This window comes from Drosophila eugracilis, unplaced genomic scaffold (genome assembly GCF_018153835.1).
Source record: "Drosophila eugracilis isolate 14026-0451.02 unplaced genomic scaffold, ASM1815383v1 contig_498, whole genome shotgun sequence".
Classification (NCBI taxonomy): Eukaryota; Metazoa; Arthropoda; class Insecta; order Diptera; family Drosophilidae; genus Drosophila; species Drosophila eugracilis.
In genome coordinates, this window is record NW_024573369.1 from 437,247 (window position 1) to 455,932 (window position 18,686).

Sequence of the window (18,686 nt, forward strand, 5' to 3'; positions counted from 1 at the left end):
AAGAATCAAATTTTGAGATTTTCCAGGATTTGATTTGGAAAAGAAGAATCTTCGCCTTACCTCTGGCACTCCGGGCATCATTTTACTGGCTCCCAAATTGGCCAATTTTTGTGGCGAAGCGGCGTCCAGCGCTGCTCCTAGGGCTACTCCGCCGGTTCCCGACCCGGAGCCAGAGCCATTTTTGCCCGTGTTTTGCGAATTACCCGAAGCCGAATCGGGCGTATCGAAACTGGAGGCTGTCGAATGGCGTCCATCACGTCCTCCCACATCGTACTGATGCGACGAACCGCGCCTGATTGAGAACCAGCGAGACAAACGTCCCCCGGGCGATTCACCCGGTGTGGTGGCCTCATCCCGCTGAGACCCACCACCAGATCCTCCACCTCCTCCGCCATTCGATGGCATCGTGCAGGCACTCGCTCTGCGCATAATCATGTTGCTGGCGGCGTTATTGTTCTCAGTGGATGATGATGATCCCGGAGCGGTGGCGGATGCGGAACCTGTTGCGCTTCCGGTGGCGGCCGTGCGCCATTTGTCAAACGACAAATGCTGCTTGGCCTTGTTGAAGGTTGAACGCAATTGGGAATTGCGTTGATTGCCGGCGCTTAGCGAACTCACGCTGCTGCTGGTCTGCTCCTCCTCGGTGAGAACCTCCTCCTCGGCTTGTTCTTCGTTCTTCTCCCGTTCCCGTTCCCTTTCACGATCCCTGTCCCGGTCGAGATTCCGATCTCGTTCGCGGCAGGGCGATTTGGTGTCCCGTTCGCTGCTGCTGCCGCAGCTACTGCTACTGCCAACGCCGACACCAACGGCAGCCTGGCCACCGTTGGCGCTGAAGCTTCCGCCGGCAATTGTGGCTGCGGTGCAGCCCGCTGCGTCCCGCTGATCCCTCTGATCACGCTGATCCCGCTCCCGCTGCTCAGCAATCCGCCGGCTAAACGCACTATGCAACTGGGCTGTGGTGATGCTAGCACTAGATGGCGGTGATCCAATGAACGAAGTCTGCTGCTGCTGCTGCTGGTGATGCTGCTGGTTGTGCTGATGTGGCCGCTGACTGAGGTGCGAGTGATGCTGGTGGTGCGTGTGGTGGGCGTGGTGGTGGTGGTTCGGCTCGTCCAAGGTGTCCTCCCATGAGCCAGAGTTCAGTTTGTGTTCATCTGGAAAGGCGGAAAAGAAACATAAGTATAAAAAATATATTTAACATAAAGATATAAACACGAGTAAGTATAAATATTAATATTTTAGTTTAAATTAATACATTTATGTTTTTATTTTAGATAATTACCAAAAAAAAAAAAAAAAAGGGGAAAAGTCGGATTTTCTTCCATTCAGAAGAGTGTAAAATGGTTTCTGATGGTGGGAAACTAAAAAGCTTTGCAGTTTTAAATTCGGAACAAAAATATCTAAAAAACTGCATTCAAAATATAAAAAATTTTCAAAAAAAATATTTTTTCAAATTTTCACTTTTTGGCAAGGGGTACCCCTTACAAAATTTTTGAAAAAAAAATTTTTTCTTTTTTAATTTTTACATTTTGTTTTAATTTAAAAAACATTAAAAAAAAACATTTCCCATAAAAAAATCATTTTTGGCTGTTTTACAGCATTTTTATACCCGTAACTCGTAGAGTAAAGCGTTTCCGACCCTAAAAAGTATATATATTCTTGATCAGTATCAATAGCGAAGTCGATTGAGCCATGTCCGTCTGTCCATCCGTCCGTCCGTCTGTCTGTCCGTCCGTTCGTCCGCTGCCTTATCGTTTTTTATGAAGAAATTTAGGTTATAAGGCCTTACATGGCCAGTATCCTCACTACTCAAGTCAAATTACTCAACATGCTTTCTCCGACAATAGGTGGCGCTTTGTGAATTTCCACTAGCAAAATGAATATTTTTAAATAGTGTAAAACAGTAACGCGTATCTTATAGTCACGGTACTCGAATACAGTGTTCATTTTTGTTATGGTTAAAAATTAGAAAACAAATTGAACTTGAAAAATGATAGATGACATTCCGTATTTGGTCGCCCCGTAGGCTGACGTCATTCCCTCTAAAACATTACCAATTATGTGGCGTTGGCCAAGTGAGTTAATTGCCAGCAATTGTGGGCCATATGCAGATGAAGTCGGCCAAAACGGCAGCACAAACAGGATTTGGCCATGGCCGTCAGGTCTCCGTTTCGCGATTACCGTCAATTTCTGTGGCGTGGGACTGGGATTGCGACTGGATAGAGGGGAGGGAGATAAAGGGAGGCGGCGATCAAAGCCAGAAAGCCGCCAATTCTGGCCAAGAGTAATTCTGGCATCGTGTGGGTTACTTGCCAAGTGGCCATGGCCAGAAAGCCAACAGCAACTCCCACACTGGGCCAGCCAGGCCACGTACTCCGGCACTCGAGCCACTTAGACTGAACTGAATAGACCCACAGCAACCACTCCGCCAGAGCCACCAGAATGGCATTAGAGCGACAACTGTCAGGCCCAAAGAATGCACTGTGAGAAACTGGGAAAAGCCTATGGGATATAAGGATTTAAGAAGTGAGGAATGGATAATAATCAGCTTTCACTTTGCAAGGTTAAACGGCTTAAGCCTTTGAAAATACAGGAAAAAGGTTTAAAAGAAAATGGAATTTCCCCTTAAAAACCTTCAGAAATATGTGATTCTACATTCATTTCTCTCAGTGCAGCTAGAAGCCACGCTCTAAACAAACATTAGGATGGCGATTTCCGATTGAGATTGAGATTCAGATTCAGATTCAGATGGAGAAACACAACTATGGCCGCAGAAACAAAACAGATTCGAGACAAACTCGATGTCATGTTCACGACCATTAATCATCCAGAGTGGACAACGGAGGAGGAATGGGAATGGAGACGGAGATGGAGCTGGTAGATGGGGATGTGGTGACAAGTCGGGTTCAGTTAGCTGTGATAATTGCAAATTCAGCTCAGTCCGTCGCGTTAGCCTCTACATCTCAGCCCCAAACCAGCAACAGCCCAGCCCAGCCCATTACTCCCCTTTTAATCCCCTTTTTCAAATGTGTGTGGAAAAAGAGAAAAAACCGAAATCTAAAAAGAGGAACGGGAAAATTGTGTAAATATTTTGCGCAAAATGTGAAAACATCTTCAAAATTACATTATATATACGGCCCAAAAAAAAAAAAAAAAGAAGAAAAGGGAAACCGAAAAGGGAGACAAATTTTGCTTTTACAAAATTGAGTTTGTGTAACTTTTGAGGAGGCAGGGCTGAGGAAACTCGCTTTTCACATATTGAAAAGAGCAGTGGAAAATGTCGGGCATTAGGGGCGTGGCAAGGCAGCATTTAAGTTGATTGTTGCCAAACATATTTTCTTTTTTTTTTATGTTTTTTCTGTTTTTTTTTTGCATACACTTGGTTTAACATAATCTGTTAGCACGCGAATGCGGCCGAGGGAGAGTTTATTAATTAATCTTAAATAACTTTGAAAGCGGGGATGATGTGATGCGGAAGCAATGGGAAGTCTGAAATGCACAGGGAGAAAATCTTTGAGGGCAAAGAAATATCTAAAAAAATTCCAGTGATTAACTGGCACAGTTTACTTCATCCATCATCTCCTTGGTTTATGGAATTTATTAGATTTTTTGAGATTTTTTTTTGGAATTTTTATTTTGCTTAGCCTGTTACGACATCACGTATACGCACCATGGGCTCATTAATTATCATCACGGCAATGTGCAACAGTTAACGAAAACCGAGAAAACAAACTCCTGCCATCGCACGCAAAAATGAAAAGAGACCCCTCTTTTGATTCGATGCATCTAAGCCACCACCACCTCCGCGACTTTTTGCATAATGGAAAATGATTGTGAAAAATTAATCATACGCCATGTGACCCCGCGGGGGAGTCTTCACCAAATCTCCCATGCAATATTACCATTCGATTCGTTCGTGTTTCGTTTTGTTTACCTTAGTTTGGCACAACTATTGCCTGTTTGGGTCCATCATCCAGTCAATCACTGAGTCAGTCAGTCAGCTAGGCAGTCAGCTAGGCAGGCAGTTAAGCAGTCACCGGGTTATTCATTCGCCGCATTTCGCGCTCACTTATTCATTCCATTCGGTACCAAGCAATTGCCGCGAGTGATTAATGAGCCACTCATTAATGCCAATGCAGAATATGCTCGCTGGCAAGAAGGAAATCTCCGCACAAACAAATGCTAATGCTCACTTAAATTATACAAATTACAAACATCTATGGGATATCCACATCCACACACGACGTTGCCATATCTTTATATACTCGCATATATGTTTGTTCTTTATTGTTTTGCCAACTCATTTCACGCCCACAGGCGATCACAGCCAGAAACAGCAGAAACAGCAGAAACAACAGAAACAGACCCCAAACAGTCATAGAAACAATGTCAGGCGGACCCCGAGAGTCCATTGCTAATTGAAATGACAACCACAAAGACTGAGGTTGTAGCCACTTTTTGAGGCGCAGCCTCGCCGGGTCAAAGTGACTCCTCCAAATACACTCATTTTTCATCTTCTCTTTGTTTATTCATATAGTTCATACAATTAACAACCCGTTTAGCCTGTCAAACTTTGTTTGACAACAAATACTGCCTTCGTTCTTGCTTAATCAGTTCATCCACTCCACTCGACATTTTTCAAAACTTTCTCACCACAAAAACTAATAGAAAAACATTCCCTCGTTCCGCAGGGCAAAGTTTATACATTTTGTCTGAAACTTTCAGGGAATGCACTTCCCTTCACTAATCTAAGGTTTGTCAAACAAGACCAACCAATTTGAATTTGAAACTTTGTTTAATAAAGAACAGACTAGCCCTCACTTTATTCATTTCAAAACTAAATCTAGATCTAGTCTAGTATTCCGAATGAATTGCCAACTGGGAAGCTGGAAACCTGGAAAGCTGTGAAACTTTTGGCCAAAATGGAAAGCCCCCGTGTCAAGGGTATTTACGGTTGCAACTAAGAACTCGACTCGAAACTTTGGGCTGCATTTGATGTGCCCCTTCTGGACCACCAACCCCCATCCCGCCCCTTAGATGGCTCATAAATATTTCAGTCCAGCGCAGAATGCAGGCCAGAATGGTTAAGTAGCTGGAAACTAGTCACCTGCTGTTACGCCCTTTCTACCGCCCTCCTCAGTTCCCTTCTCTTCGCCGATTCTCCATTTCTCCATTTCTCCAGAGGGGTTCTAATGAGGCCACAAGGCTTCGTGCGACTCTCTGCCACGAGTTGCAAAGTAATTTCGTGTGTGTGTGTGTCTGAAATTGAGCAGCGGGCAGCCCTCCCCCCCTCTCTAATTTTCCTCCCACATTTGTGCTTTGTACTCGAGGCAAAAGTATGGCTCAGAGGCAGAAATTCAGCAAAGTTAGCAAGTTTTCTAAGCCAGCTGCAGGGAAAAGCTGCTAGCCGAAAGGAGTTTAAAGGGTGGTCAGGGGCGAAGGGGGTTACACTGAGAAAGAAATAGCAAGCAGGAAGCTATGAAATCTGCTTGAAATTTGGGATTATCAAGAGGGTTCTTTCAATCTGAAAAAGAAAGTTTGACAAACTCATGATAGAAAGCAAATCAAGTACTCATAATTCCCATGCCTTTTCCCTGTGTAGAAGTCAAAGTGGAAGCTTGCGGAAGCTCATTACGCGCACTGCCAAAAAGGAAAAACCCAAAATCGTAGGAGACAAGGGAATCCATCCCAGACATGGATATATGGCAGAAACCCCTTTCCTTCTACCCCACACCCCATCCCACCCAACACACACGTGGCCATAATAAGTGTGGAAATTGCTTTCTATTTGCAATTTTGATGGCCAGGACAAAAAAAAACCGAAAACGAAAACGAAAATGAGAACGAGAACGAGATGTGAGTGAAAATGTGAGGTGGGACTGGAAAAATAGAGGGAAAGCCAGCCAAAGCAGCGCGTGCCTTTGTCATAAACTAATTATTATAATGTAAATCACACACGCAGAGGCCACTTCTAACGGCAGGCCACGACAGCCTCCAAGCCAAACATCGGACGGATGGATGATAATGAGCTAATCCTGCATATTCATGAGCGGAAGCAGGTGATAATGAGGGGGCGGGCCGGGCGCGGAAGTGACACAGAAGTGCTGGATTAAGACGGCAAATTCCTCAGATGCACTGAGAGAATCTTCTTATGAATCTTCTTATTCAACCCAAAAAGCAGTTTTTAGTGAGAGTCTTGAAATCATTTTTCATGTCTTCTGTTTTGAGGACGGATTAAAGATCTCCGCCTGCCTTGATCACGCTCGGTTCTTGGCCAAAACGCATGCTGATGAGGAGAAACCCAAAAGCCAATCGATCTACCTCTCCTTCCCCTGCTCGTCGGGAGGATTGCGTGTCTGAGCCAAAAGCAGCAAACCGGGCCAAAAGAAACTGCAAACGCGGAATGGAAATGGAAATGGAAATGGAGATGCCGATAGAGATGGTCAAAATTAATGACATCAAAATTAGGCAGACAGACAACAGAAGAGCAGAGGCAGAAAAAGATCGGAAAATGCCTGGCTAAAGGGGGAAACGGGGGCTTTATCGCGTAAACCTGGCCAACGCAGCTGCACAAAATCGCAGCCGAGTGATAAACTTTGGCAACTTTACGACTTCATTAATAAAATTTGAAACTCTTAACTGGCCAACTGTCCGTCCGTCTGTCTGTCCGTCTGTATGCTGGCAATTAAAATTGCTTTTTTCAAAATTGGGTTAAAATGCCAAGTAGCCGGCGGGGAGGGGTGGTCTGGGGGAGGGGGCTTGCCAATTTTGGCCAAATGTTGTTGACTCAATCGCCGTGGTGAGTGGTGGAAAATTGCTAGCTGTCTGCTGGCCAAAGCCATGCACTCACTCACTGGAAAAGCAAACTCACAGCAGCCACCGCCGATCGAAAACGTATTCTTTTCGGTGTGTGAAAATGTGATTTTCCAGCAAAGTGTTTTTTAAGTTCTCACAAATAGAAAAATACGCAACAAAACTGAAAAACTTGCCAGAGATTTTCCCGAAAGGTGTTAATGTGCGAAGTTGTTGGGGGATGGGAAATTGAGCCAAGACAGCTGACGGTGGTGGGTGGTGGGTGTGGGGTTGGGCAAGACTCTGCTAGAAAAGTTGATGAAAAGCTGCAAAACAAAAAAACAAGCTGATGACCAGGTGAAAGAAACGAGGAAAAGTCTCAGGTTCAGGAAAGTTGGGAATTATTTTTCATTTCCTTGCGGGAAAAGCCCTTAAGGAGTGGCAATGCTTTTAAAGAACTCTCGCCCAAAAGGGGGAAAGGAAGACAACATTTTATTTTTCACTCAGACAAGACTTTACTCTTTGTTTTTCTTCGGTTAATTACTGGAAAAGGAAGACAAAGTATACTTTCTTCCAATCACTTTAAAACCTCGAAAGCATTTTTTTAAAATTTATTTAAATTAATTTAAGAAAATCGCACCTGTTAGTTTCTGCATTTCCGTAGCGGTTAAAAAATCGCGACCGAATGCCTTCGCATTTGGCCAGAACCGGCAAAGGGCAATCGTTTGGGTCTCGACTGCATCTTCATTAATATTAAGAACCCGTTTAGTTATAGAAATTCGATTGCAAATTGCCAAGGCACATACACACACACACACACACACCACACTCCCGCGCTTAGCTGACCTTGCTAATGTCAGTCAAAAGTTTTCCGATTTTCCAATTTTCCGATTCCCCGACATCTCGCTCGGGAGCAGAGTATGCCGCCGCCTTACGATTAACAATGGGCCAGGCCAAGTTGCGAACTAGTTTCCCAGTTATCCAGCGCATTTGCACCGTTAGACGTTAGACGTTAGACGAAAGACGTTAGACGTTAGACGTTGGTCGTTAGACAGGTGGAAATGGCATTCAGTCAGTCAGTCAGTCAGTCAGGCAGTCAGTAAGTAAGTCGGCGGTACAGATATTCATTGTCCCACATGAATTATTTAGTTGCTGCTCTGATTGGATATACCCGTACCTATATATATGCTATATATATCTATATATATATACTATATATATGGCCCTGCGAAAGACGCCAGATCCAAATTAAACACAACGCGTGGCATGTAATTTTGTTGCCATTCCATGGCCTTTTCCGCGACTGCAGCTAGTACACTGCGAGAAAAGAACCAACCGCAGCTTTCTCTTTTCAAGGGGAAATCTTTGATTAGAAATGTGAAAATAAACCAGGCATGAGCAGTGATTAGGCTTGCGATTAAACTTAGTTTAGAACCATCATTTAAATCAAAAAAGTTCTTAGTTTTTCCTTGCTTAAAATCCAGAACTGATGAGTTAGTCTATAGCCAAGGGTCTCTGGCTGATGGGTCTGAGAGTCCGTTCAAGTGGGTTATGCCCCCCTTCCCTTTGCCATTTCCCCATGCCTCCCCCTTAGGGCGAAGTCAACTCGAGTCAACTCAACTCAATTGCTTTGGCAACTTGACGCGCAGGGCCGTGCACTTGACGATGACGCCCTGGGATGCCTACCAATGTCCAGAAGGGGAGGGGGGTTAAACAAAAAATATATACGGAAAAGCCAGAAGAAAACTCTGACTGTCGCCTGTCCTTCTCGCTCTCTATAGCTATATAGCTATCTCGTTCGCCCCGTCCCTGTTGCTCCACCTTTTGTTGCCTATTTTAAGGCATTTCCTTGCAGGCCGCTTTGAAAAAGGAAACTCGTCGCGTCATTGTGCGATGTCTTTTTATTTTTTCGCCTACCCCTTGATTTGGTTTTGGAATGTGTGGGGTATAATGGGCAGGTCAATTGATTGGACTTGTGATTTTTAAGGTTTACCTATTAACTTAAGGAATTTTATATTTTTTGGTAATTTTTAAGCAAGATCTTTGTAGGTTTAAAGAGTTTATTTAAATTTCATACTTAAAATATTGATTTTATTTTTATGCTTCGAGAAAGAGGCTTTTCTAGCATACAAATATCATTTGATTTGAAATATAAATTTAAATTTCAGCTTGAAAATGTTTAAAAAGTCAGCCTGTAAAACCACCTCCCATATATCCTTCTCCTAAACCAACTTAAAATGGTTTCCCATTTACCTAAGCCACCTTTCTGGGCTCCTGGGTATCTAGTAAGTGCTTCCTTCTGGTTGACAATTTTCCCTGTGTGTGTGAGTTTTCTTTTTTCTTTTCTTTCTGTCGCTGGAGATGCCTTTGCATTTGCCTGTGGCAAAGAGCTGCTGCTGCCACTGCTGGTCTTTTTTCGTTGCAGCCGCAAATGCAGATGCAGATGGAGGGCACATGCCTTTGACTATTTTTAGCGGGCGCTGAGCTGAAAACAATGCTGGCGACTTCAAGTGGCCCACACCCCACACCCCCTCACCCCGCACCCCAGACACAAAACCAAAAAAAAAGATATCAGAAAAAAACGATAGAAGTAGAAAGGGGAGAAAATGAAGGAAAGCCAGGAGCTAGTGCAGGAGCTGAAGCGATTGCCCTTACAGCTCTGACTTAATTACAGTGGCCAATGTCAGGGGGGAGGGCGGGTGGTAGGTTTACTCAAACGGGGGATAAAACTTTGGATTTCCAGGGAGGAATTTGAAAGGCTTTTTCACTCGGAAATTAAATTTCCAGAGTAGGATGGCTGTTCCATTGAATTAGCAGCCAAGTGCAGGCAGGCCGAAAAAATGGGGATTAAAGATGCACAGCAGATGCGTGCCAGAATGCCAGAAAATGCCAGAATAAAAAACCGAAAAAAATAGGGAAAATTGAAAATGGAAAATGTAAAATTTCAGCAAACTGCAAAAATGTCTATTTTTTGTGGCAGCGTCGCCAGAAGAGGCTTCATCAGGTGGCATTAATATAAATTGCCTCGCTTAGTTATTCAGATCAACAATGGCGGCGCTGTCAAAAGAGCTGACCTCGCCTGGCACAATGGCGCCCTCTGCCGGCTAAAGCTCTCTCTATTCATTGAATAATTAAATTAACAATAGTTGTTGACACTTTTCATTGATTTGACACTTTTCGGCTTGAGTTTTTTGCATTATTATGTTCCATGACAGCTTGGCAGACTTCTACGTTTTTGACAGAGTGATTTTGGGGCTTAAAGTTATATTTTTTATGGGTTTTTTAAGGCCATTAAGTCATTAAAGTTCAAATTTAAAGCAAAATTATACGATATTTCCAGCTGAAACAGAAACTTCAAACCTATGAAAGCATTATTTTATTTTTACTTATCAATCAATTAATTTAATTGAGTTTATAAATCATAATTGCTTGGCCCAATTCGACACAAATCCTTATCTATTGCCTAATTAAAAATCTATAAAATACTTATTAAAAGTAAATAGAGCTCCGTACTCCGCACTCCGCCATAAACTGGCCACCTTCTTATCGCGCCCGTCAACACCTTGCTAGATGGCCTTATCGCCAAAACGTTTTGTAAACTGTTTGCCATTCAAAGAGCCAACCAGAAGTAGAAGTTGAAGATAAAGAAGGGGCAAGAGAGCTATCGTTTTGCGGGTTAATTTGCGGGGGGTAGAGGGGGGTTGGAGGAAGTGCAACAATTGCGAAATGTGAGTTTTCCTTGTCGTATTTTCAACGCCTCACAGCAACACAGAGCTAGCTGCCTGGTTTCGATTTCCATTTCCATTTCCATTCCGCTGGGTTGGGTGTTGTTTTTATGGCTTTTACGGCTGTTATTTCTGTTGGTTTCTTTTCATTTTTATCGGAGCTGCATTTGGTCTCTTTGTGGGCATTTTCTTCTTGTTTTTCTTTCTGCTTTTTGTGTTTTTTTTTTTTTTATTTATTTATGATATTTACACAGAGCAAACACAGCAACAACTGTTCAATCTGTGACATGGTTTCACTTTCATTGGCTCTCTTATCAGCTGAACGAGTTTTCCTCTTTGGATATCGTTGTCGGCGGCGCTCTTTTATACATATATATATATCTTTATATATATGTATTGTTAACATATTTTGTATATATTTTTTATTTTGTGCCGACAAAGTGGCGTAAATGCAGTGGCAGATGAGTTTTTGAGCAATTGCAATTTGCATAAATTGTCCGCCGTTCGTTGTCAGCTGTCGTCGCCGCAATTTGTGGATATTTTCATTTTCATTTTTATTATTACTTTTAGTTAAAAACAAAACGGAATGCCGCCAAGAAAAACTCCAAAAAACACAACAGATTTTTTCTTTCAAGTTTGTTGCGCCTGCAATTATGGCCAACAACATAATTTATGTGGCAGCTGAGAGATGATGATGAGCCAGGCAGCCAAGGAGCCAGGAAAAAATACAAAAGCCAATATGGCTTTAATAAAATAATAAGACGGAGTAATAATTGATCGTAAACGTTGCAAGGAATGCAGTGCACAGAGAGAAATGCCAATGAAAAGATCTCTTGCAGAGGCAAAGCCAGGCCGCGCGATTTTCTTTCAGTGCCTCAAGTGGCAGCTGAAAGTCGAGTGCTTTATTGGCCGTGGTTGTTGTCAATTTGCGGATGGCCAGTGGCCAAGAATGCGCTGCAGTTCAAAGTGAAAGTCGTTGTACCTCACAGGTGTCTACCCCCTGCCTCTGGGCCACCTGTTAAAAGGCCAAACAAATGACCAGAAAAAAGGGCGGCCAAATCTCAGACTCATTTCTAAGGCACACTTTCACGGCAGCCAAAATGGGATAAGCCAAAAAAAAAGCAGAACAGTAAATTCTTTGAAAAATCTTCGGTAAAAGGTTATTTCCCTTTTACAGTAAACACTAAACAAGTTAGACATGTTTTCCCTTATTAAAAAGAGACTTGGCTTAACGGTTGACTTGCTTTAAGAGGGATTTAGGGGGGAAACTATTTTTCTCAATTAACTTAAGACTTTGTAAGACAACTTAATCAATAGAGATAAAGATTAGGCCATGATTAATATTTAGGAATTATAGGAAATTTTCAAGATTTTTCCCTTAATTTTCTTTCCCACAAATATTTTGTTTACATTTCCACAAGTCCAATCGCCCTGATGGATTCCATATGCTTTATGTTTTCCAACTCCCTCTGCCATGTGTGTAAATCGAAACCCATCGGAAGTTGGGTCTTTGATCTGCATTGGTTTTCCTTTGGTTTTTCCTTTTCCCCATCCCCCCCTCCACATCCCTCTGCAGTATCTGCAGTATTTTTGCAGTGCGTGAGGGCGGCGGTGACTTCCCTGTTATTATATAACAATGACAGAGGGCAGCAGACAACAAACGGATCGTAAAAGGCATCATCGAAATGCATTTCCATTTCCATTCCCAGCCAACTCCGCGCTTTTCATCGCTTTTTTCCAATGCGGTTACTTGGGTGGTTCCCTAAGCAATCTCCAGCCGATCCACCAATCCAAACCGATCCGATTCGAGACACGCAGTCTGCTGTGCTGGGCTGTCGTCTCTTCCATCCAAAGCCATCTAATTTCTTGTTTATACTTTTTTTTTTCTTGGCCTGCCAATGCCCTTTACTGACTCTACTCTTTGTTTACTTTGGCTGATTTGCTTACACACACTCGCTGATTTTCCTCGTGCTGCATAATTGCAGCGTGGAAAATGGCACCCACAACATCCAGATCCCAGATCCCGGCATCGTCGTATTGGGTTTCACGCTTTGCATCTCCAAGTTGAAGTTTAACATCGAGCTTAGCTCAATTTGCATATCAATTTCTGTGCTTTGATTTTGATTCCGTTTTCGTTTTCGATTTTGATTTTGATTTCAATTTCAATTTCCTTGATTTGAAGAGCATTAGCCTTCTTTGGAAGTTACATAAAATGTAAAAATATATGCCTCGAGGCAAGTTATCTATCTATCAGCCTTGATTTTCCCCCACCATACAGTGTAAGTTAAACATAAATCATATTTACTTTAATTTGATTGCGATCACAGCCCGATATATCGATGCGATCAGCAGCCATGGGGGCTAGCTAGCTCGTTTCTCTTAATTAGCAAAATCGTTCTCACATTTCCGGAACAATGCGGGCAGCCACCGAGGGGGTAGAATGACAAATCCCGATCTCGAATCGCTTAAAGCTCTTAATGGGAACCAAAAAAAAAACAAAACTGGGCAAGAACTAATGCCATAAATATTGTTTCATTTTTTTTTTCTCTTAGCCATTTGTTTATTATTTATTTTGCCATTTTGGCAACAGGTTAAGCCAAGCGGCGGCGGCAAACTCGTTTGAGATCTATTAAAAGACGCCGAGTAAGCCCGAAAAGTAAAGGGAAAAAAAAGGTAAACGAATATTGCTAATATTCATTAATGGCTTTTCAGCGACTGCGACACATTTGCTGAACTTCTGTCGTTAATGTGAGCAGTTGATACCCAGTGATGGGTTAGGGTATCTTGGCACTTCTTATCAGTGAAGTTTTTAACTCTTTTTCACATATTGCCTATCGGAATTAGATACCTTAACTTTAGTCTTATCTTATCTGAGTAACAGGGTACTTCACTCGTCGATCCTTTATCTAGTTCTTGGCTCCTGCTAATCCTATCTCACAGCTTGATGACTTTGCGTGGAAGCTGCTGAGTTTTTGAGAATGGCAACAATGAAATCAGAAATTTTATGATTGATTCTTTGTCTCTTTTTTATATGCCACCACTTGCTATCCACTCCCCCCTGCCCAACGCCCTCTTGCTGTGGCGACATGTGGCGGTGGCAATCAAAAGATTGCAACACGCACCGCCGATGACGATTACGATTATAGCAAGAAAGATGATGATGATGATGGCACGCACAGGCGACAAACTTGACCTTAATTCGCTGCCTATCGCTTGCCTATCGACTCGGCAAACACTAAAAAAAACAATCATACTGCGTGTGGGGGGGCTGCCAAAAAAAAAAATAAATAAAAAATAATAAGAAAAAAGCAAGCGAGGAAAATAGAGGCAACAATGAAGAAATTGCCACATTAGTGGGCCACTTAACCTTTATGGCTCGTGCAGAAGACGACACCTGTGTGGCAGCACCACCTAAAAAGCCACCTGAAAGCCACCTCTCCATCTGCAACTGCTGTCAAAGTCTGTCTTCCTCTCTTTGGGGGACTGACTTTTAAGGGGAAAACTCAGCTGCCAGCATGTGGTCAAATGCAATAAAAGAAACATATATCCACATGTTGAGGCCCAGAAAGCTATGTAAACAAATGAAAAGTGTAACAACGCACAACCTTGAACGCAAAATGAAAAACGAAAAAAAGGAAAAAAAGATATAAGATACTATAAGTTGTGCAATGGCCCGGCCCACTAAATAAAAATCGAGGAAAATGTAACCAGTGGGTGGACGGATTTTGTAAAAAGAATTTCGTTTGGCGATAAAAACATAAACAAATACCCGAGTGGCGCCACTAATAAACAAAAATAAACCAACTAATAGAAGAGGAAGCTTAACGAAAATTGGGGAAGAAGCACAACAATAAAAGCGATAATTCAAAATGTCAGTACGCGCGAGTAATGTATCTCTGAGATACAGTGCCCGATTCGAGGGCATAAACTAGACAAGGTGCCAGGCAAATGAGCTACAATAGTCACAAAGAGTCTGTTAATTTGATGTGCAACAGCTTTGGATGAGTTTAAATCAATAGGTTTTTGATTTAGGTATGATTTTTAAGGTTGTAAACTAAAGCTCGTTGATGGAAGTTAAGTTCTTTTTTATTTCATATATTCAAAGGCATCTCAGACCTTTTTCTGGGTATTTTTCTCCTCTCTTTTAGACTTAAAAATCACTTAGTATACATCCCCAATCTGGGCAGATGTTTCTGGCTAAAAAGTCGAACCGATTATCCGGCGCTGGCTGAGCAAACAGCCAAACAGCCAAACAGCCATTCAGAAATTCAACAATTCAATGCAATTACTTAACATTCGTCAGTGGACGCGACTCTGAGTCGACAACAAGTTGCAGCAACCGTTTACTTTTCTCATTTCAATCTGGTTGTTGACTTTGAAAGTTGCCGCCAGCGCCACTTGGGTGACGCTTTACCAGGTAGCAGGGGGTGACTACTACTACCTGTTTTTACCCGGCCATTTCACCAAACATGTCGACAAGTGAACAATCCAACAAATCGTTTATCGATTAACAATCATCGATGCTGCAGGTGCGTGAGCAGATTTAACAATAAAAATGCAACTGGCATTGATCGGCAAATCGATTGGGAGAATCAACTCGACTCGCCTTTCAACATCAATAAACAAATTGGGAATAGCAAATAAATAGCAAAAATCAACTGCACGATTTCGGTATTTAAGTAGTGGAAGTAGCAGTAGTAGTAGTAGTAGTAGTAGGTGGTGTGAAAAGCACTGGGATGTATAAAAGTTATCAAGTGGATTGATAGACATGATATTAAATACCCCAAAACGATTTCTTAAGTTCATCCTAGGGTAAAACCCTTGAAAACGCTATCAGAAACTGAAGTTTTAGTTATTTTCAACGTAAAAATTAAACTCCTTCTGAGTAACTTTTGGTTTTACACTTTCTTATCTCAGTGTAGGCCACATTCTCCACATTCATTTGGCGGGCTAATTGATTTGGTAAACGTTTTGCCAAAGAGTTCACAACTCTAACAGGGCCCTAACACACTCACACACCAACCAGCGATGATTAGCATAATTTTCCAGCTTCTTGCAACCACAAAACTTGTTGAATCGATGCGCTAAATGAGCAGGCAAACTGTTTTAACTTGGCTGGACTTCTTTTTTTTTAAGCTGGAATGGCTTCATTAGCCCTCCTCTTCTGCCATGAAATATGCAAATGCTGCGACATTTTCCACATCAGATGATCCGACAACTTGCTCGGCTCCTCCTACTTCTACTCTTACATAAACCCAAAGACCTAAAAAACTCAGCAAGATCATGACATAATTTACAATTAATGAGAGCGCGTAGGTTCGAAAACTAAAAAAAAAGAAGATATGGGTGTGTTGGCCAAGAAAGAAATTCATGTCAATTTCTAGGCCTATTTCAGGCCTCCAGGTGGTAGAGGTGGCGGTGGCGGTGGCCAAGGAAGGCAGAAATATAATAATAAAATGCAAATTAACCATAATATTTACAAGGCAAACTGATACTCATTTCCATTAACAAGGGCAGTTAGCGTGGCAGAATAACAGATTTCTAGTAGCTGGTAAACATCTTTTAATCACCGCCTGGGAAATGGGTCAATGGGAAATGGGTTTCAAGTATAAACTTCCAAACTATCTCCCTGATAAGTTATAAATAAATCAGGAAAATTAAGCTTGTCTCAGCTTAATCAGGAATCTGGCTTGGTTTTTTGGTAAACTAGCAAACCGCTTTAAGACACCACAAACTTAATTTGTTTGGGCTAAAAATAGCAACAGAGAAACAACTAATTAGATTGAGCCGCCTCAGCAATTTGGTTTAGGGTTTGGGGGTATTCTGGTCTGGTTTTCTGGCCAGGATGAGGACAACGACGATATAGTCAATGTCTGTCAGTGTCAGTTGCCGGAGGAGCTGTGCCCCCAACTGCTGCTTAGCCATGTAAATGGGATAAATATTTGAGTTTGGGATCAGGGCCCGAGCAAAACAAGGACCTAAGGACCCTTAGATGGACAGACGGGCCAAGGTCATGGCTCTGGGTTAAAAGTACAATGGGGTCAATCAGTGTGAGGGATTGCGACAGGATAAGCCAGTCTTGGGCAGCTTCAAGGGCTTACAGCCAAAGGCAGGCACTCTTCCAAGAAGTTGCTGGACTTTAAAGAGTTTCTAAAAAATATTAAGAAAAATCTGTGGAAATGTTGAGGAAACTTAGCTAGTTAAATACCAGAAATATGACTCATAGATACCCTTTACCTTCTATCATTAATAAAGGGTACATTCTATTCCGATTTTTCACGACCAACAACCATTATCTCTCCATGTGAAGCCACCTTAATCATCATCTGCCATCGCCAGCGATTTTGAGTGGAGAACCCTTTGGGCTAATTAGTCTCATTATAAGTCAATTTCTCAGCGATTTAACTCTAACTAATTTCCACTGGGCTGGCTCTGGCTCTGGCTCTGGCTGACTAACCTCCAGCCTCCAACCTTCCAACCTTCAACCTCAGCAGCAACGGCAACCAAACAAACAAAACGATACACCGAGGGGCCATATACCTCTGGAAAAGTAAAAGGAGGCCGTGCCAGTTTCCCTGCCGGCTGGAAAATGTGAAATAATTTGAAATTATGCCTAATATAGAATTGTGTGCGCTCCGCTGAGAACTCTGGTCTTGTAATTTTAGAAAATTGTTACAGCAACTCGTCTCTCTGCGCTCGTCGCTCGTCTCTCGACTCCCCACCAGCCATTAAATAACACAAAATTATTACAAAACAGTGAAAAAGTCTAGGCAAAAAGGGAAAATGGAAAATCCTTTAAGCTTTCGCGGGTCTGGGTTTGGCGAAAAAGGTAAATTTAGCCAGGGAAATTACTGTCGGGCGGTTGACTCTCTCTTTCTCTCTCGCTCTCTTTCTTTCTTCGTATCTCGTTTTTGTTCTGCAAATTAGCCAAGGAAAGTCGAGCCTGGTTTTTATATATTTCCTTCTTCTTTTTTTTTGTTTTTGATACCCATAAGACCCAGCTTAGTTGGGTTGCCGCCTCTTGGTCGCGTTTTCAGGCGTGGCTCGTAATTGAATTTCCCCTTCAGTTTTCCCCCCCCAGCTCTCACGGCAAACAATTAAAACATTGCGCCTAACGCACCCACAAAAAACGTAAATAAATACTGTTGGAATGTTCTCGGAACTCCGAATGACAAACGCTGGGCGAATGAAACATCTGAAATTAATGAGAATGGCACACACATGGAGCTGGAGTGGGAGCTGGTGGGTCGGGGGAATACCCAAAGTTTTCCCTTTTTTAGGGGGGAGAAGGTGAGCAGATTCCATGGCGACCAAAGAGGGCAGCCGAAACTTAGGTCACGAGCTCAGTTAGGCACTGAGAGAAAGTCAGGGGTCTGCTATTTTGAATAAGTTTCCCTGTAATGGAGTTTGAACTAGTCAAAAGTTAGACCGAAAGCTTAAGCTTTAATAACTTCAAAATCTAAGCTAAACACCCCCTCAAACTAGTTAATTTCCCAACAAATCTTCCCATTACTAAACACATTTTCTTTCCAGTGCCTGGAATACCAGGTTGTAAGGGGGCGGGGGCGGTAAAGAACAGAAAAACAAAACCCAAAAGCCAAATAGACCATGACAATGTTGTCTCAATGTTGTAAAGGAAAAACGAAAAAAAAGCGCGTATGTTGTGTGTGTTTTTTTTCCCCATTTTCCTTTTGGTTTTTGGTTTTTTGGGTGTGTTCTATTCTATAAAACCGAACCCAGAACCCCCCTTCTGCTTCCTCCCCCTGGGCACATGACTCTGGGTAGTTAACTAAAACTTATCCAAGTCCATGCAAATGCGTATGAGGAAAAGGCCAAATGGTAGGCCCACGAAGAAGGCCTTTAATGTGTGTCACAAAGAGAGGGGGTCGAGCGGCAGGGTTAGGGGGCCAAGTTTGGGGGAAATATCAGTTTTCAAATGCTCAAAATGCAAACATTTAAACGTGCCAAACGACAACGAAACGTGGCTAATGCTTTGGGTCAAAAGTACGAGCAGCTAACAGGGGTTGGAGGGGCCTCAAGCAGGTGCGTAATGCGGTCGTTGTTATGGCTACAGGTACAGGTCAAGCTCACTAAGGCAAACTGTAGATTATAAGTCAAGTTTGTCAAGTTTGAATTAGCTAAGAAGATTCTCTGATAGTTTTCTCATAA

The 18,686-nt window shown here is 42.5% G+C and overlaps 1 protein-coding gene across 2 annotated transcripts in view; it reads right to left on the reverse strand.

Moving 5' to 3' along the window:
* Nucleotides 1–18,686, reverse strand: part of LOC108105335 — a 107,041-nt gene that overhangs the window by 7,643 nt on the left and 80,712 nt on the right. For both annotated transcript variants that reach the window (XM_017211828.2, XM_017211829.2), the window contains one exon: nt 61–1,154. In XM_017211828.2, the coding sequence (XP_017067317.1) occupies nt 61–1,154 (1,094 nt within the window). The remainder of the gene's footprint in view (nt 1–60; nt 1,155–18,686) is intronic.